This window comes from Equus asinus, chromosome 4 (genome assembly GCF_041296235.1).
Source record: "Equus asinus isolate D_3611 breed Donkey chromosome 4, EquAss-T2T_v2, whole genome shotgun sequence".
Taxonomy (NCBI): Eukaryota; Metazoa; Chordata; class Mammalia; order Perissodactyla; family Equidae; genus Equus; species Equus asinus.
Window position 1 is genome coordinate 51,367,226 of NC_091793.1, and position 18,253 is coordinate 51,385,478.

Here is an 18,253-nt window from a genome sequence, read left to right on the forward strand (position 1 = left end):
TACCCACAAGTCTTTCCTTGACTCCCCCACTTAAAACGACTCCCCAACATTCCTTCTCCGACTTCCTTGCTTTGCTTTCTCCGTGGCACTTATCCCCTCTTGGCATACTATATGCTTTTCTTATTTATTGGCTTCCTGTTTGTCTTCCCACATTAAAATGTAAGCTACACGAGGGCAGGGTCTTTGGGCTGTCTTGTCCACTGACGTAAACCTAGCTTCACAACAATGCCTAACACAAAGTAGGGACACAATATATATTTGTTAAATGGGTGGAGGAAATAAGACTTATGTTGAGCCTGAAGAATGGACGGCATTTAGCTAGACATTGTTGGAAGGAAGAGAATTCCAGATGAAGGAAATGATTTAAGCAAAGAATGGAGGCAGCAAATTACATAGCCTATTTGGAGAACAGTGTGCTGGTCAATTAGGTTAAAATATAGAGATTTGATGGGACATAGTCTGAAAGTATCTGCGTTATGTAGACCTGAATGATTAGAGTGATTATGATTTAATCTCACAGGCAGCAGGAAGCCCTTAAGATTGCAACTCTAAGGATATTTAACCTTCCAATCTCCTTACTTAATATTTGACAATTAAAATCATTCCAGGTAATTCAAAAGTAGAGGTGAACATAGGTTGTGTGAGTCCTGAAGCTAATATGATTTTAAACACTAGCAAAACAGCCCACTTTAGTTTCAATAAACTAGGCATTTTTACTAAATGTAGTTTGACATTTGAAAAAAGACAACAAAGTAGAATAAAAAAGAAAAGAAATATAAAAGTATGAATACTAAATGAGATATACCTCTGGCCTTGCCCCTTTCACGTCACAATGCTGAGTTAGTAAGCCCAGAGGGTGCTAGGAGTCATCCCAGAAGTGCTTCCTTCACTGGGATGGCTAGCGATAACGTAACGATGCTTGGTATGACTGCCAGGCACGTAAATATATCCTTCTACATCCAGCTTCCCTTAGCTGAATCTCAAAAATGCCTGTAGCCTCTTTCCACTGGACAAGAAGTGATGGGTAGTGGAGAAGAAACCATAATGTTAAGAGATTCGTGATTAACAAATCATGGTTGAAATATCTATCTACGCCCATGGGAACTCATTTCTAGGACCTTGGAAGAAGACAGAACAAATGAGAGACCCTAAAGTTTTACTGGCTTCATGGTAAAGCTGCTTCTGGAACTCTGTTGAAGGATATAAGATGAACTGGGACAAAGACTAGAGTAGTAATAGACACAGATGGTGTGGAGATGGTTGGCATGGGAGCTTGGAATGGAGCATGTGAGAGAGGATAAAAGGAACATGTAATAGTACTTGGCTAGTGAACCAAAGGAAAGGGGGAGGTCAAAGGTATTCAAAGTCATCCCTCAGGATACTAAGTAGGAATCTGGGAGTGAACTGTTGTTGTAGTTAAAAATTTCTCTGCATTTTTTCCCACCTATAAGCACATTAAATACTCTTTTTTTGTTTTTTTAGGTTTAAATACGTTGCATTTGTTATAATTTCTGAAGCTCAAATTATCATATCTTTGCCAGTAGAAGCCTTTTCAAGGTGACTTCTAAGTTTTGACATGACACCGGTTGTCTTTGATAGCTTCCTTGCTTTCTGATATGATGAGATGTTCTAGGCTTGTACACTTCTTGTGTCACCTGGAATCTACCATTTCCCTAATAAGTCCCAGGCTCTTTTAGTGAGAACTTATATTTTCAAACCATATCTAGTGCTAGGGATGGTCATTGCTACTGGAACAGCCCGTTTCTAGGCATTTTCAGTCGACAGAGCTAGAAAAGGTATATGTGTAAGACACATATATATGTGCATGTATTTTGCATCTTAGGCACAATAAATACTCTTTGCATTTTTAGAGGAAACTGTGCTCATAGCTCTAAATTTTCTCTGTTAACGCTATTAGGCACTGAAATCAGTAAATTATTAAATGGAGTCTTGGTGACATGAAAGAATTAGCGCAGCTTCCTCAGGCGACTTTTTAATAAAGAGAAATAAAGTTAGGTAAAGGGAGAATTTATTTGACAAATTAGTGGTTCAGTAAGTGGAAACTCAGCTTTAGCATTTTTTTTTTAGCTGTTATGCTTTAGAATATAAAATCACCAGGCTGCATTAGGGTGACCTTCTGAAGTTTGTAATATTTTTATTAGAGAAAACAATAAATAGCCAGTAATGTTGGTTCTAATTCCCAACAGCCACAAACGATGGTAACTATAGTCTATTTATGATGACCTTGTGGCATATCAAGAAAATTTCTCACACTGTAATGATTTACTGGAAAATTAAAAATGTAATTGATTTAATCACACAGAAAAGAAAATAAAAAAATTGTGTCCAACTATGGAAATGACAAGTCCTTGAGTTGACTTTGCTTTTGATGAAGGGTATGCTTTACTCACCTTTTTTTTAAAAACCAAGATGGGGTTGCACAGAATTTTAAATCCAAAAGTCTCCCCTACCCCCAATAGAAGCTGTAGAAAATAAACGCATTACCATGGGGCTTTACCTTCAAACAGTTCTTATTGTCTGCACATATTTGAAATGCTGAATCTTTAATAAAACAGTATTGTTAAAAGCTATGTTAGGCTATAAAATACATAATAAATAAGTCTCAGATAAAGAACTAGTTTTCATATTATGGATGAATTTTGACTAAAAAACAAAAACAACTCAACAAAATTATAATTGGTTATAAGCGTTGCCTGTTATAAGAGAAGCAAAAATTTTCAGCTTTCAATGCTATAGAACTGACAATTGACACTTTGGCTATGAAGCAGGAAAACAGATTTCATCTTCTGTGCCAGTTGCAATAATTGAGAGTGGCTTCCTGGGGCGCTGCATTGGGATGAATTCTGAGATGGCTTCCAGCCTCCGCAGGAAAGAGAACTGTGATCAGTTAAGGAGTGGGGAGTCGAGGCATGTGTGCTATGCATTTAGTATCCACAATAGAACAGCATTTAAAAAAAAAAAATCACAGACTTACCAGATAAGCCACCCACATCCATCTTCTTCAGATTCTTTGCCTCCAGGATGACAACAGTCAGTTTGCCGGCGGTGGGTACGTAGCGAAGGGAGAAGCAGATGTCACCCAATTTCTCTTGCTGGGAAAACCAGTAAGGAAGTATATGTAACTTTTCAAATAAAGGTGAATATAGTTTGTACATACACATTGTAAATTCTTCAGGAGGAGGATTATGACAATTTGAATTTGAAAACCCTTAGGTGCATGGGCATTTACCCAGGGGTCTTTCATTCACTAAGGTAACATCAAGAATGATTGTAACCCATTTCAGTTTTTAAATAGCTTGTCTATACTTTCACATTCATCAAGATATATCCATAATTCAATGGTTCAGGAAATGGGACGAAGATGACTTTTTTAGAGACTCTGCTCTGAATAGCACTGATGCTCTTGGCAAAATTTCATCACTTTATTGAATAGCTTTGAGAAGAGCCTAACACTTTTTTAGTAGAGTGAATCTACCTAAATCTTTGTCTTTTTATATTTCAAATAGAATTATGTCTAATACAAGTCTTTTCCCCCCAAATATAAATATAATGTATTTGTGTTCCACTGAATTCTATTTATTGATGAGAAATTCTGAATTCTTAGTAGTTGAGAGGCAACAGAGTATGTTTTTGCGCTTTTGTTTTACTCATTTTAAGTGAGGTCTAACTTTCTTTTTCCTTGTCTTAATATTTGTAAAAATCTAAATGGCAGGTTGGAAAATTGAAAGACATAGTAATACAAAACAAAGCATCTTAGAGTCCCTTATATTATTTCAGTGGTACCATATTTTAAGCCCAAACAACAATCACCAATCCTGTACTCAGGCATTTGATTCACAGTTTAAAACAACTGATTCACAGTTTAAAATGATGGTAGATAGAACTTTTACTTTTTTCAGAAATGACTCCTATGGGCTCTCCGCCCTAAGTGTCTGACTCTTTAGGATAACTCATTAAGAGCCATGGTATTGTTCAACACAAGTAGCATTCCTGCATTCATATTTATAAGCATGAGAGAGAGGGTGAGAGGGCTTTCCTCAGGTGCTGGAGCTCTAGACTGCTCTTTGACATAGGGAATAAGCTATATGGCAAATTAGGGTTTATTTCTTAGTATCCATGACTCTCCACTCCCAAGAAAAATGAATTCTGATTCCAAAGAAGGTGATGGCTGTGTCACACATCAACAGATAGACTTTGAACACAGAATGAGGCACAGGAGGCCGTATCCTCAGGTCTTCACATGTTATACTCTTACTATGACTGTACTTGGCCTTATCTATAATTTCACATATGTGCTAAATCAGCCATAGTCTCCAGTGGGGAAATAACTGCCTAGATGTAATTTAAGGAAATGTAATTCCTTTTTTAAGATTTTTAATTTTTTTTTCCTTTTTCTCCCCAAAGCCCCCCGGTACATAGTTGTGTATTCTTCATTGTGGGTTCTTCTAGTTGTGGCATGTGGGACGCTGCCTCAGCGTGGCCTGATGAGCAGTGCCATGTCCGCGCCCAGGATTCGAACTAACGAAACACTGGGCCGCCTGCAGCGGAGCGCGCGAACTTAACCACTCGGCCACGGGGCCAGCCCCTGTAATTCCTTTTTTAGGGTACTCATTATATCCATCTTTAAAAAAGGGAAGGACATTTACCTGTTCTATGATTTATTGATAGGTGAGAAGTATATTCAGTGTGTGTATGAGAGGGAGAAACGGCGCCTTGTTCTGCTTAAGTAATGATTTTACTGAAAACATCACAATGTGTGTTTATAGCCTCAGTTCTTTCATTCCTTGAGTCCTCACGTCATCTCACTTATACATTTCTTATGTTAAGGACTCTTTTTTTGTCTTATTGTGCATTTGTCTTAATTTTCCCACGTAACTGTAAACTCCTTGAAGACAGGGTTCTTGCTGGAATTATCACTTTCCAAACATTTTCAAACAGTAAATAAATGGAAATTTTAAATAATACCCCCATTTTGAATTATCCAGGTCATAGCTCCCTTCCATTAGTGTGGATAATAGTTACTCCTAATGTGCTAAATTCACCTGAAGTGCCTCCTCACCCCTAGGAGTTAATTGACACATCAGGAGAATCTAGTGGAATAAATTACTTTTCATAGTCTTTGAAAATACAGAGTGGGAGTCAGTATCAGAAATTAGTACAAAGTGTGGACAAATTCATCCGAACCTTAGGAGATAAGAGAAATGTAAATGAACAAAACTGCTGTTCAAAAATGCTCATTAGAAGGAGAGTTCTTTTTGCAGGATTCTGTCTTTTTGCCACGATACCCTCCCTGGGGAACTTCCTCTGTTGCGAAGCCAGGTTACTCTAATCGTTCTAGTTAGACATTTCAGACACGACTGCTCTCTCTTAAGTGACATCCATAATCTAATTCTACAGCTAATTTATGGGCATCTCAATTGTTTTAAATAAAGAAATGTCACGACTTATCTTTCTATTATTCAATCTTATGATATATAAAGAATTTTAAAGGTTTTATATAATATTTAGCTTCAGAAGAGATCAGTTACAGAGTTTGAAAAACCATGCCTCAAGTAGGAGAAATATGCGAAGTTAATTTTAAAGCTGTGGGACGAGGGGAAAATGAGTGTTTGAAAGACAAAAAAAATACCAAAATGGATATTTTGGGAGAAAGGGAAATATGGAAAAGTGCTTATTTTACCACCCTTTATATATCTACATTTAACTCATTAATTTAGGAGCTTAAACATGTAACATTTCATTTGCTCATAAAATTATAATTGGTATGCCAAATTAAACATGTTTTATATTAATCAATTGAATTTACTTTTCAGTGTTTTAAAATCTTATTACTTCCGGATTTATAAGCCAGTCACTAGAAAGCTAGTCACTGTTTATTCTGGAATTTCTGTCCTTTATGGCATCGGAGCAGATAGAGCAAAACCTCATTTTATAGAAAAAGGTGAGGAATATACTCAATTCATGTGAACTTTTATCTTGTTGTATTTTCTGAGTTGTAACTATCTGAGGTATAAGTATACGCTTTGTCTAATTCTTTAAAAATCAGCTTTAATAATTTTTTAGAATGAAAATTGTTAGAATTAGGACAACTTTCTTCTACTACATGTCGGTTTGACTTTTGATTAACTGATTTAGGACATTTCCAAATATAATTGCAATGTGTTTTTCACATGTTGTGGGTGATGTGGGAACCTGAAGTTCATGTTAAGCAAGAAGAGCCAGGATGTGCACCATGGGGAGGCCCTGAAGCCGCCCCCTCAAGGTCATGCGTGGCAGATCTCTGGACTGCTCTGGTGTCTCCTGAAGATGTGTTCCATTCTGCCACACTCGAAACAAGGCTTACATCTGAGGCTTACGTCACAAGCCAATGTTGTTACCCTCGAATCTTAGATTCAGGGTCTCACACCAGTATGAATCATGGGAAAACAATTTATTTTCCTCAGTAAAGTCTTTCACTGAACTTCTGTGATTGAATGGAGAAGCACTTCTGTCCCCAGAGTCTTGTTCTGGCCTGGGGAGGTTTTACTGTATCTGTCAGCTACATGGAAGAATTGGAATGATCTGATTATTTTATGTGGACAGTTTTACATCAAACTCTCATTTAATGGTTTTTACATGTCAGTTTGGAAGAAAGATGGTTGAGTAGCAATATATGAACATTTAGTATTAAACATTTTATCTGTGACGCTAAAGTTCTAGAAACAAAGATTTTCTAAATTTTAAAAAAGTTTTCTTTGGAGTTATGGCAAAGGGAAAATAAAGGGGTTCTTGGAAAATTTTGTGAGGAAAGATGATATCCAAATCTGTATCTCAGATCCTTACTGCTTCTTGACAATTCTATCTAGTTTTCTTAACAGCCCTGTGAAGTAGGTAGTGTTATGTCCATTTTATAAATGAAGACTTTGAGACTCAGAGGTTGCATAAGGTTACATAGGTGTCTCACTGTGGAACTGGAGCAGGGTCCTTTGACTCAAAATCATGAGTTTTCTTTACTATCAGATTGCCATCTGGAATGACAAACTAATATTCCAGCTGACCACTCCTTGGATATTCCACTCTCACCTTCAATTAATTATGTCTAACTAAATGGATGTTCATCACCAAACCTTCCCCTGGACTTTTCTCCGTTCCCAGACTCCTTTCTGTCTGGCTCACTAAGTAATCTGTTTCCAATGGCAACTTACCTTCTCTCTGTTTTCCTCTAGTCATTCAGCCCATAAGTCTTGAGAGTTCTTTTTATGTAAATCTCTCAAACCATATTTTTTATTATATTTCATTTTTTCCCATTATTACCATCATCAACATGATCCCTACCTTCACCACTTCCACCTCAAATATGACCTCCATCTCCACTATACTTGCCGCTATCACCATCATTACTACCTTCACCACCTTACACCATCACTCCACCACCCCCTCTATCACTTTCACCTTCACTCTGAGATCAAGCTCTAAACACTTTGGTCATCTTGTTTTGAAATAGTCTGATGAAAGATCTCATTAGTCATAGTCTCTCGAGAGTCCAATGCAGACTGCATATCAATGTCCAGCTAATCTTTGAAAGGTCCAAGCCTATTTTTCTGGCTTTCAAGAAGCTCTATACTTTGCCTCTGACTTAACTATCCCAACCATTTTCTTCCGCTTCACTACCTACTCAACCTTCAGAATGCATTTTGAATCTGACCACATCTCCCCAGTTATCAGCCTTCACTCTAGTACAAGTAGGGTGACCACCCATCCTGATTTGCAAAAGACTCTATTGGTTTTAGCCCTGAAAGTCCTGTATCCTGAGAAAACTCTAGTCCCAGGCAAACTGTAACTATTAGTGACCTTAGCTCCAAGTCATCGTTCCTGGCCTAGACTTCTGTAATAGTCTTTCTGCTTCCACTCTTGCTCCTTTCTAGACTCTTCTTCACATAAAAGGCAGAGTGATCCTTTTAAGATGGAAATCTGACCATGAGATGGTCCTACTCAAAGCCCTTCAATGTTTCCCCTTTCACTTAGAATCATCCGTATTCCTTACACTAAAAGGCCTTCTATGATCTGACCCCTCCATTTCCTGCTACTGTTCTCCTGATCTTACTTCCTTTTCTCAAGACGTGCCAGGCACTCTTCTGCGTCAGAGCCTTGGCCTTTGCTGTTCCTTCTCTGCAATATTCTTCCCTGATACTACCATAAATTGTTCCATAAGTTTATCCGGCTCTCTGCTCATGTCACCTCTTTAGAGTTTTTTATGGCTATCCTATCTAAAGAAGTCTCATCTGCTCCTAAACATGCACACTGCCTGTCCCCTCACCTGGCTACTTTTTCATCCTAGCACATATCACTTGAAGTTCTGTTATGTTTGTTTAGGTTTCCCCCACTAGAATATCAGATCCATAAGAGAAGAGAATTGTTTTGCTTTCTCCTGTGTTCCACGCACTAGAATAGTGGCTGGCTCAGAGTAGGGCTCCATATACACCTATTCAATGAATAAATGCAGATTCCCTATTATCGAATACAAACAGATTGATCTTTCAGTATCCTCTATTGCCACAGGTTGGGTTCTCCAGGAAAGCAGACTCAGATTTGCAAGGAGGAGGTTTATTGGGGCATATCCTTTGGATCAACATCTATGGGGAATGCAGGGAGCAGGACTGCACAGGCAAAGTTGGGCTGGGATGCAGTCACATCGAAGGCCTCAGCCCATCCTGGGGGGAGCTCAGGAGCTGGGATAGCTCTTCAGAGATGTTCCAAATTCTTAAAAGCGATGATATTTTATGCTCTATAACCCATCAGTCTTTGGATGTGAGCCATCCCCACATTGTGGACCAGGGATCTCTTCAGCTGAGGGTAATGCTCAGAAGGAAGAACTTAGTTATGAGCTGTCAGACATCCACACTCTTGGCACCCAGAGGAATAAATGCCTTGGTTATGAAGATGGTACAAGATTGGGCTGGTGGGGGCTGGCCGGGGGTTCACCACAGCAATAACTATGTCTCTATGAGCTATATTCCTTCCTATCACCAGATTTTGCTTAATTGATCTGCAATGTCTTTAGTCCCTTCTGCCTAATCAAATTACCCCTAACCATTAAGCCTTACTCCAAGTTCCATACCTTTAATAAAGTACCTCCTTACTATTCTAGCCCGCATGGATTTCTGCTGGTAATTGCTTTATAGACAGTAGCATGGTGCCTAGAGATGATTTTTTTTTTTTTTTTTTACTATTTCTTTCATATATGTGAGTTTCCCTCACGCTAAACTCCAGAACAGTAGGGAGTATATTTTATGCTCCTTTTGGATGCTTAGCTCCAGGCATATAATAAAGACATAAATAATTGTTGGTTGAGTGTTTTGAAATGAGAAACTCACCAGTCTTTTGCTTTATAAACAGCATGGACACTAGTACCCTGTCAACAGTGTCTCCAGTTTAATCTAAAAGCCTACTAATGAATCTATTTGGGACTCCTTCTTTGTGCCTGGTGCCATAGTCACTGCCATGTTAGCCCTATCATAAAACTAGAAATGAAAACATTTCTGGAAGTATAGTTCTTATAAGATAATTTCAACACCCTGTAGAGTTGCAGGCGACAGATAAGTGCGTTTGCTGGTGTGATTATCTCATGAAGGAGCCTTATTACTATTAGGAATTTCAGCTTTATGTATAATTTATTTTAGTCAATTGCCTTGATCACTAGGTGGAAACTGCCAGTTAGTGTTAGAAAGTTCCAACTGTGAGATTCAGAGAAATTAACCTGCTCCTTTAGAATACGTAGCTGACAATCAGAAAGCACCTTTGTTCTGAGCAGCATGATAAATTCTGTTATTTTTTCAAAAGCAACCACTGAAGAGAGTAGACACAAATTAATGATTTAATAGACAACTACAGCAATACCTTTCCTTTTTGAAACCATTATAGATATTAGAACAGAGGTCATCTCCAACGGATAAATAAAAAGCTTGATTTAAAATGAATATTTATTTGATGGCTTCTATAGCACTATCCATCATTTTATGTGATAAGAGGGTTCACTTTAGTGACCTTTGAAAATGGGGCTAAGTTCACATGCTTGTTGGAAATGCTGTACTTTTCAATGAGTTTTAAAAAGGTACCTGAATTGACTTAATGCTGTGACATTTTAAAAGGACATTTTCTATTTATGCTAATCTTAAGATTTTTCTATGTGTTAAACTGGTGATAGATTCTCTGAGTAGAGGGTTTTTCTCTGAGGTTATGGAGCTATTTAAAGGTGACAAATAAAAAATGGCAGTCTAATAATCTCTCAAAAGGAAAATTCAGGTTATTTGCATATTCTCTGTTTGTAGAAATACTAAGATATTCTTCACTCATAAGAGGGACAATGGCAGGTTTTTAATTTTAATAAGAGAATGGGTGGCTTTAAATATATCCTTTGGGTGGTAGTAGCTTTCAAATTCATTTTATTCCTGTGACTACTCTCATACCCCTGAACTGTCTGCCAAGTCAGTATTTACATCTAATGGTCCAGATGGTCACAGTGTGACATGTTGCTGTGGATGTACCCAGGCTAAAAAGATGGAATCTGGCCTGGTGTACAAATGTACAGTAAATTGCTCAGATAAATGAGACTGTATGCCTTTGAATACTTATTTTGTGAGAATACTATATAATCTATTAACTTTGTATTCATTTCTTATTAAAAAATATTTATTGAGTTCTACCATATAGGCTCTACCCTAAGTTCCATGGATACTTTGAGGAATAAGATAACTTTGAGGAGTTTCGAATGTAGTGGAGAGACAGAGATTTAGATAGAGAATAACACTATAATGTGTTAACTGTCCATATAGGTGGTACAAGCGCTATGGGAGCAAAGAGGAGAAACTTAAACTTTCCAGAGTCTAGTAACAGAACTAAACAGAGGAGGACTTTAACTGGAGAACTATACCCCCAATAATCATTATCAATTTCTCCAGCCACACCAAATGCACGTTCTTTGTAAAAATAGGGTGCTTGCCATGCAAATGTAGCTTTAAGATAGGTTTTCTAGCTCTCCCCCTTGAACCAGAGCTAGTGTACATGGGAAGTTGGTGCACATAAGTGTCCTGCGAGAGCCAATACCTGAGCTGAGATGTGAAGGTCAGCAGGAAGAGTTGAAGTGAACCCCGTGAAGAAGAGGACAAGAATGTTCTAGACACAGTGATGCATGTGCAAAGTTCGGTAACAGTTTAAACCAAGTTACTCTTCTGTAAGTATAAAATTTATGTAATTTAGTTAAAGATGGATTTCTACTTTATGATTTAGATCTTCAACTTTCCTCACAATATGTCTCTATTTTGATTAAAAGATACACTTGCAGTTCTATTAGAAATAATAATTAACAACAGAAAAGTGGATATTCTGATAAGATCAAAATAAGAATGATAAAAATAGAAAATGAAAATGCCTATTAAGAGTCAGAGCAAGTACAGTACGGAGTGGTGGAAAGAGCACTGGACTGAGATGTGGGCATTAACTCACTATATTTCATTCAACAGACATTTATTGGGCATCTCCTATGTGCCAGGCCTTGTCCTAGACACTGGGACACAGTAAAGGATGCAAAAATCAATGAATGAAATAGAGTAAAATGTAAGGCAAAGTAAAGTAGTTATAAGAGTGCCTGGCACAGAAAATGTAGCATTTGAGAATTTACTATTTTATAACAGAAGCCCTATCTCAACCACCCTCTTCTCTAGATAGTGCCACGTTCCTCTGCTCCTTTGCATAGCCAAACTTCTCGAATGGATAGGCTACAGTCACTGTCCCTATTTATTCAGGTGCCGCTCATTTCTCTCTCCATCAATATTGAAATGGTTCATGCTAAGATTTCAAATGACATCCATCTTAGTAAGCCATAAATATTTTTCAGGTCTCATTAACCTGAACTCTCAGCAGAATCGTTGACTTCCCTGTCTTCCCTGGATTCTGTAATACAGTGCTTTCTTGATTTATCTATCTGCCTCTCTGGACACTCATTCTTGGCATCCTTTCTCAAGGTGTAGTCCTAGTCCATTTCTTTCCATCATAAACTAATATCCTCCCAGTCCATGGCTTTGGTTACAGTCTGGAAGTGATTCTCAAGTTTATTTCTTCATTTAGATCTTTTATCTGAGCTCTGGACGCATATACCCAACTGCCTGCTTCTCGTTTCCACATTAGAATATTTCATACACATCTTCAACTCAAATGCCAAAAACTGAACTTATGACCTTTCTTACAAATCTGCTTCACTGTATTTTAGTAATTGGTACCGGTATCCAACTAGTTGCTCAAGTCAGAAAACTGGGCATTATCATTGACCATTGACTTCTTTAGAGTTCTGACTTTACCTATTAGAAATCTCTCAAGTGGGTTCACTTGTTTCCATTTCTATCCAATACATCTCTGATATTCCCGTATTAGAATATTCACCACCCTAACCCAGTAATGTGTCATCTGAATTATTTCGATAGTCTCTTGGTTGGTCTCCTTAAATTGACTCCTGGAATACTAGGGGCAGGGTCACTTTTTGTGTGTGTGTGTGTGTGTGTGTGTAAGGAAGATTTTCTCTGAGCTACTATCTGTACCAGTCTTCCTCCACTTTGTATGTGAGATGCCTCCACAGCTTGGCTGGTGAGTGAAGTAGGTCTGCACCTGGGATCTAAACCTGTGAATCTGGGCCACCTAAGTGAAGTGCACAGAACTTTAACTACTCGGCCATGGAGCCAGCCCCAGAATCACCTTTTAAATAAAAAATCTACTTAAAATCCTCAAGCAGGTCTCCTGTCTCTCTTGGGATTAAGACCCACATCTTTCCCATCAGTTATAATATTCTTCAAGGTCTGGTTCCTGCTTACTCCTCAGAATCATCTCATGCCACTTTTCCTCTCTATGCTCCAGCCACATCAGTCTTCTTCATATCACTAAATGTGTCATATTAACTACTCTCAGAGTCATAACATAAAGTGTTGCTTTTGTTGACACTTTCTGTCCTCTTGTGATTCTCCCTTTTACTTAGCTTTTACTCATTTTTCAGACCTTGCCTCAAAATTCATTTATTTAGAGAAGACTTATCTAACTCACCCTATAAAGCCCTTCTTACATATTCTTTACTAGCTCCCTGCACTCTTCTTTTGAAATATTGATTATAGTAATCATGTATTATAATCATGAAAAGTAATTGTACTTGTGTACAGCAATCATGTATTGATTCGTGTGTGATTATTGGATTGTATCTGACTTCCATGAGTTTAATTATCTTTATGTAGCACACTTTTGTCTATATGTGTACTACCTGGCACATAGGAGATGATTAGTACATATTTGTTGAGCCAAAGAATAAATGCATGTTTACTGAATGCTCAACTCTAGCAGAGACTACTAACTATTTGTCAAAATCCATTCTCTTCTTGATTTATGCACCCCTATGTTCATTGCAGCATTATTTACGAGAGCCAAGACATGGAAGCAACCCAAGTGCCCATCAACTGATGATTGGATGAAGAAGATATGGTATATATATATACACAATGGAACACTGCTCAGCCATAAAAAAGACAAAATTGTCCCATTCACGACAACATTGATGGACCTTGAGGGTATTATTTTAAGCGAAATAAGCTAGACAGAGAAACACAAACACCATATGATTTCATTCATATGTGGAAGGTGAACAAAATCATGGACAAAGGGAATAGTTTAGTGGTTACAGTGGGAAGAGGGTTTCGGGGGGGGTGGCACAAGGGGTGAAGGGGCACTTTTATATGATGACTGACAAATAATAATGTACAACTGAAATTTCACAATGTTATAAACTATTATGACCTCAAAAAAAAAATCCCTTCTCTTCTTCCTGGGCACACAGCTAGACTACATTTCTCAGCCTTCCTTGCAGTTAGATGTGGCCTTGTGATTGAGTTCCAGGCAATGGGATGTGAACAGAAGTGACATGTACCACTTCTACACTCAATCCCCCAAAACTTCTGCGTATGATCTTTTCTCCTATGACTGTGACAATGACCTCACAGTGACCTTGGAAGTGACATGCTGAAGACAGCAGAGGTTCAATCAGCCAGGATCCCTAAATGGTTCAATAAAGCAGAGTCCTACCTGCCAATCAGGAACCACTTTGTGTTATTGAGTGAGCAAGAAATTTCTCTGTTGCTGAACCACTATATGTTTGGGTCTATTTGTTATTGTATAACATAATTAATACACAGTTAATACAAATAAGTGAATGAATTCTAAACAATGTTTTCAAAAGTATGATTACTGATCCATTTCAGTTTGTGTGGTTTGCAGAAAGTGAACAATGCTTAGTCTTATACTTCATTAATTCAGTTTACCAAACCCTTATTTTGTATTTTCAATATATCAGTCATGGTGCCAGGTACTGGAAACAAAGGATAATTAAGACTTGTTCTTGCCCTTAAGGAACTTATTCTGTGCTGGAGAGAACGAGCATAAAACAAAAGTTCAATGTGAAATGGTAAGTGCCATTATAGATGTGGTATTAGGAAGGACCACTGCAGAGAAGGTAGAGGAATTTGTTGTGGTTAATTTCACATGTGAATTTTCAGTGGAGGGTAGGGGGATGAGAACAGAACATGGGATGGAAAGCGAGTCCCAGAAATGTTCTTATCAAAAGATTCTTCATGCTGCAGTGTGCTGTGGTGCCTGAAATTCCACCATTCATTCCTTTTCGTTAAAGCTTTAGATCTCTGGTCTAAAATTTAAAATATAAGATAATTCATATTTTATAAATTAAAATAATATAAAATACAGTTTTGCCCCCTAGTGGATGACATGGTAATCCATCATGGGATTCAATTTTAGTTGACAGTTTCTTGCGTTATGAGAGATTTATCTAAGTAAGCAGAGATGAGCAAAAACGGGAAGATGGTGGGTATGCTCCATAGCTTGAGAGGTTCCTTTAATTAGCAGAGGGCCTAAGTGTGAATCCAGATAAATGACCAATTGTATGAGGATGTGTGAAGAAGAAGGGAAATAATGGAGAATGGTTTGTGGATGGTATCCAAAGACATTTACCAAGTCACTTTGTCTCTTTAACATTCTCCCTCCGTCAACTACATGTCCTTGATTTTCTGGGTCAGATCCAATTTTAAATTTTTTTTATCCTCATGTGACTTTGAAGCTCTGGGGTAAAGTGGCCTCTTCCGAGTAGTTATTTGGATTATGGGAACTAGCGTTATCTTCTTTTAAAGTGGAAATTGGATACCAAGAAATTTTGAAGTGGGCAACATATTTCTAAATAAAAATGCAAATTTGACCTATGCAGTTATAAAGGAAGCATTGTCAAGAAATATTATGCTAGAAGGTGGGCCATTGATTCTGGGGCATTCACAAAAAACAATGCCAGGCTATCCTTGGAAGGCATTGTTTGGCGCTTTTAACCCTAAGAAGTGTCATCTCTAGTGGCAGATATGCATTTGAATGATTTGTACATAGGCTTACTGAGAGTGCAGCATTAACTTTTTTACTAATTATACTCAGCAACTGCAAAGACTGCATCCTGACCTTCCATCACTCCACAGCTATGTTTACTGGTGCATCCTACCTAACTTGAGAGGATATAATGAGGGGATGGGTCTTCACAGAGAAAGCTCAGAAGACAGTACAATGTGGGGATGGGTCTTCACAGAGAAAGCTCAGAAGACAGGGTGCTGTTTATCCAGAGAACACTTTTTTCTTTTTAATTCTGGGATGATGATGACCAAAAGGAATTCCCAAAGAAATAGCAGTGCCACATAGTTAGGAGACGTCATTGACCGAGGAAGGTTTTCCCTTTCATCTTCAGGAAGGGCTGGATGCTTAGCAGACCTGAGTTTTGCCACTAACTAGCTCATGCAGGCGCTCTAAGCAAGTTCTTCCCACACCATATAAATAGATAAATAATGCCTGCTTTATCTTTCTGTGAGGATTACCTGAGATCCATGGAGAGCTCAAAATCACAGAGAAGAGAAACAAAAAGGCTATAAAAGGAGCATGGTGTAGATGTAGGCAAGTCACACAGAAGCTGGGGAGGAGAGAAAAGCTACTTAAAAGCAAGATTAGGGAGGTCAGAGGGGCCAAACCCTGCTTCTCGACTTCCAGCTTCTGCTGTCTGTGGGATCTGTCCCTAGCAAACAGGAGCCTTGGAAAAGGACAGAAGACAGGGAAAAAAAAAAGCTGATGAATAGGGGCTGGGAGGCAAGGCAGCAGGAAAACATAGAGAAAGAAACAGAGGGGACAAGAGAAACTTGAGGAAGAGAGGAGAGGGACAAAAGGCTGGCATGTCTATTTTATTTTCTATTAGAGGGCGGAAGGAAGAGAGAAGATAAGGAAAATCAAACAACTGGGGCATAGCCAGGGAAGCTGTGGGAGGATTTTGAAAGAGTGTTTATGTGGATTCACTTCATAAGGGATGGAGCTGTTACCTGGCAAGGGACTAGGTGGTAGGACCCTAATTATTCGTTCAATGAGGAAGAGCCCAGGAGATATATTTGCAGTACTTCAAATGCACAGAAATGGAGAGTTCGATGTGAACCTGATGACAGAGAAAATTGATATATCTTGTACGTTGTATCAGAAGAAAAGTATGTTGTGGTGATGTCCCCAAACAAGCTGAAGCTAGAGTGTTAGTTCTCTTCAGGACTGAAACAGAGGATATAGGTCAATGGAATTTCATTGAAAAAAATACCATGATATGTTGAAGTTCCACTGACAGCAGCAGAGAGATTTGGCACTAGGGTGGGGACAAAAGTGTGAGATAGAAAGTTGTTGAGAGTAACATGGGCACTCGACCTTCGAATTGTTTTTAAGCCAGAACAGAGATTCATTCTGGCTATTGTTGGAACAGCAAGAGATGTCCTTTACATGTGTGCCAACCAATAATATGAGCAGAAAGTGCCTGGAGAAAAGTCTTCAATAAGGGCGAGGTAGCATGAGGAGCTTAGCAAGAAAGGAAGGTCTGTATTTTGGGGAGGTGGCCCCTAAAAATGGTTGCCGTTGGGTATTTTGGGGGAGATGGAGGAAATTACTATTGTTTGAATGGAGGAAAATACTATCAATGTTATGTGTCATTTCTAGTTCTTTGAAATGGATTTGAAGATGCAGCAGAAATTTAGACAAGCTAGCCAGAGGAAGAGCTAAGCCAAAAATACCTGGAGAAGATGGCTCTTACAAAGGAAAGAAAAAGCATTGCCCAAGAAGAGAGGCCTGTATTTGAAGTCCACAGAAGAATACAGAAAGGATTGGGAATAAAGAAGAGCCTCAGAGAACTCGATGCAAGAAAAGACCAAAAAAAAAACTCCCCAAATAACAGGCTCTCTATAGATGATATCCAAGTTCCAGAAAAAAGAATACAGGAGATTTTGAGGCAAGAGGAGGGATTATGTCACAGAAAGAAAGCAGACAGTCAACTATATCCCAGAAAAACTGGGGAAAAAAAGTGGATAATTTAAAAGGACTTGGAAGCCTGAAAGACCCTCACAGGTACACATGGAGAAAGCACTGCTTGCAGTAGGACTGTGTGATACAAAAGGCAGAGGGCCAAAGTTTAGAAGCAGAGTGAAACTTTACAACAAAATACAAGTCCTTTACAATCAGGTAAGAGGGAGGTTAACACTCTTGAAGGGATTGGCCTGAGGGTTCTTGGTACTCATCAACAGAGGCAGAATATCACATAGAGGCAGGGACTAGACTGTTGGAAGAGGAAACGTGGGTTAGATGTGTGAGTGTGTAGTGGAAAAGAAAAAAAGACCAGCTTTGTGAGTGTTCCTGGCTCTCAATCTTTATGATCAAGAAGAATTAAGACAGCAGAAATGAGAGGATCCAGGTTAAACACCACTGCCCTTTTACCAGACTCTAGGAAAAAGTGGTCTCACTTAAGAAGATTTTTGAAGATACAAAGGGCAAGCTATGAAGATGATGCCAGAGTAGAGGATAAAGACCATAGACATAAAAAGGAAAATGATAAAAGTATTATACAAAGAAATATCAAAGGAGATGTATATAGCAGAAATGCTACCATGTGAAAGCAAGTTCATCTGGGGTTGCAGGCAATGGAACAGGGAGGATTACTAACTGCATGTTCTTGATTGTACCATGTTCTGTTGTGCCTTCAAATCTTTGAACATGCTGCTTCCTTTGCTTGGTATAACCGATCTCCCTTTGTTTTTCTACTGGACTCACACTTATTTCTCAACTGTCATCTCTACTGAGTCTTTCCCTGACCGTTGTCATGAGAGTT

General features: G+C 38.4%; 1 protein-coding gene and 1 long non-coding RNA gene across 10 annotated transcripts in view; one reads left to right on the forward strand and one right to left on the reverse strand.

Moving 5' to 3' along the window:
* LOC123276958 (uncharacterized) overlaps window positions 1-13,713 on the forward strand; it is a 32,601-nt gene extending 18,888 nt beyond the window's left edge. Inside the window, exons 4-5 of the long non-coding RNA XR_006513595.2 lie at window positions 5,835-5,962; window positions 13,443-13,713. This is a non-coding gene — a long non-coding RNA (uncharacterized lncRNA). The remainder of the gene's footprint in view (window positions 1-5,834; window positions 5,963-13,442) is intronic.
* SYT1 (synaptotagmin 1) overlaps window positions 1-18,253 on the reverse strand; it is a 521,971-nt gene that overhangs the window by 85,758 nt on the left and 417,960 nt on the right. For all 9 annotated transcript variants that reach the window (XM_014841776.3, XM_014841759.3, XM_070507268.1 and 6 more), the window contains one exon: window positions 2,996-3,113. In XM_014841776.3, coding sequence (XP_014697262.1) covers window positions 2,996-3,113 — 118 coding nt within the window. The remainder of the gene's footprint in view (window positions 1-2,995; window positions 3,114-18,253) is intronic.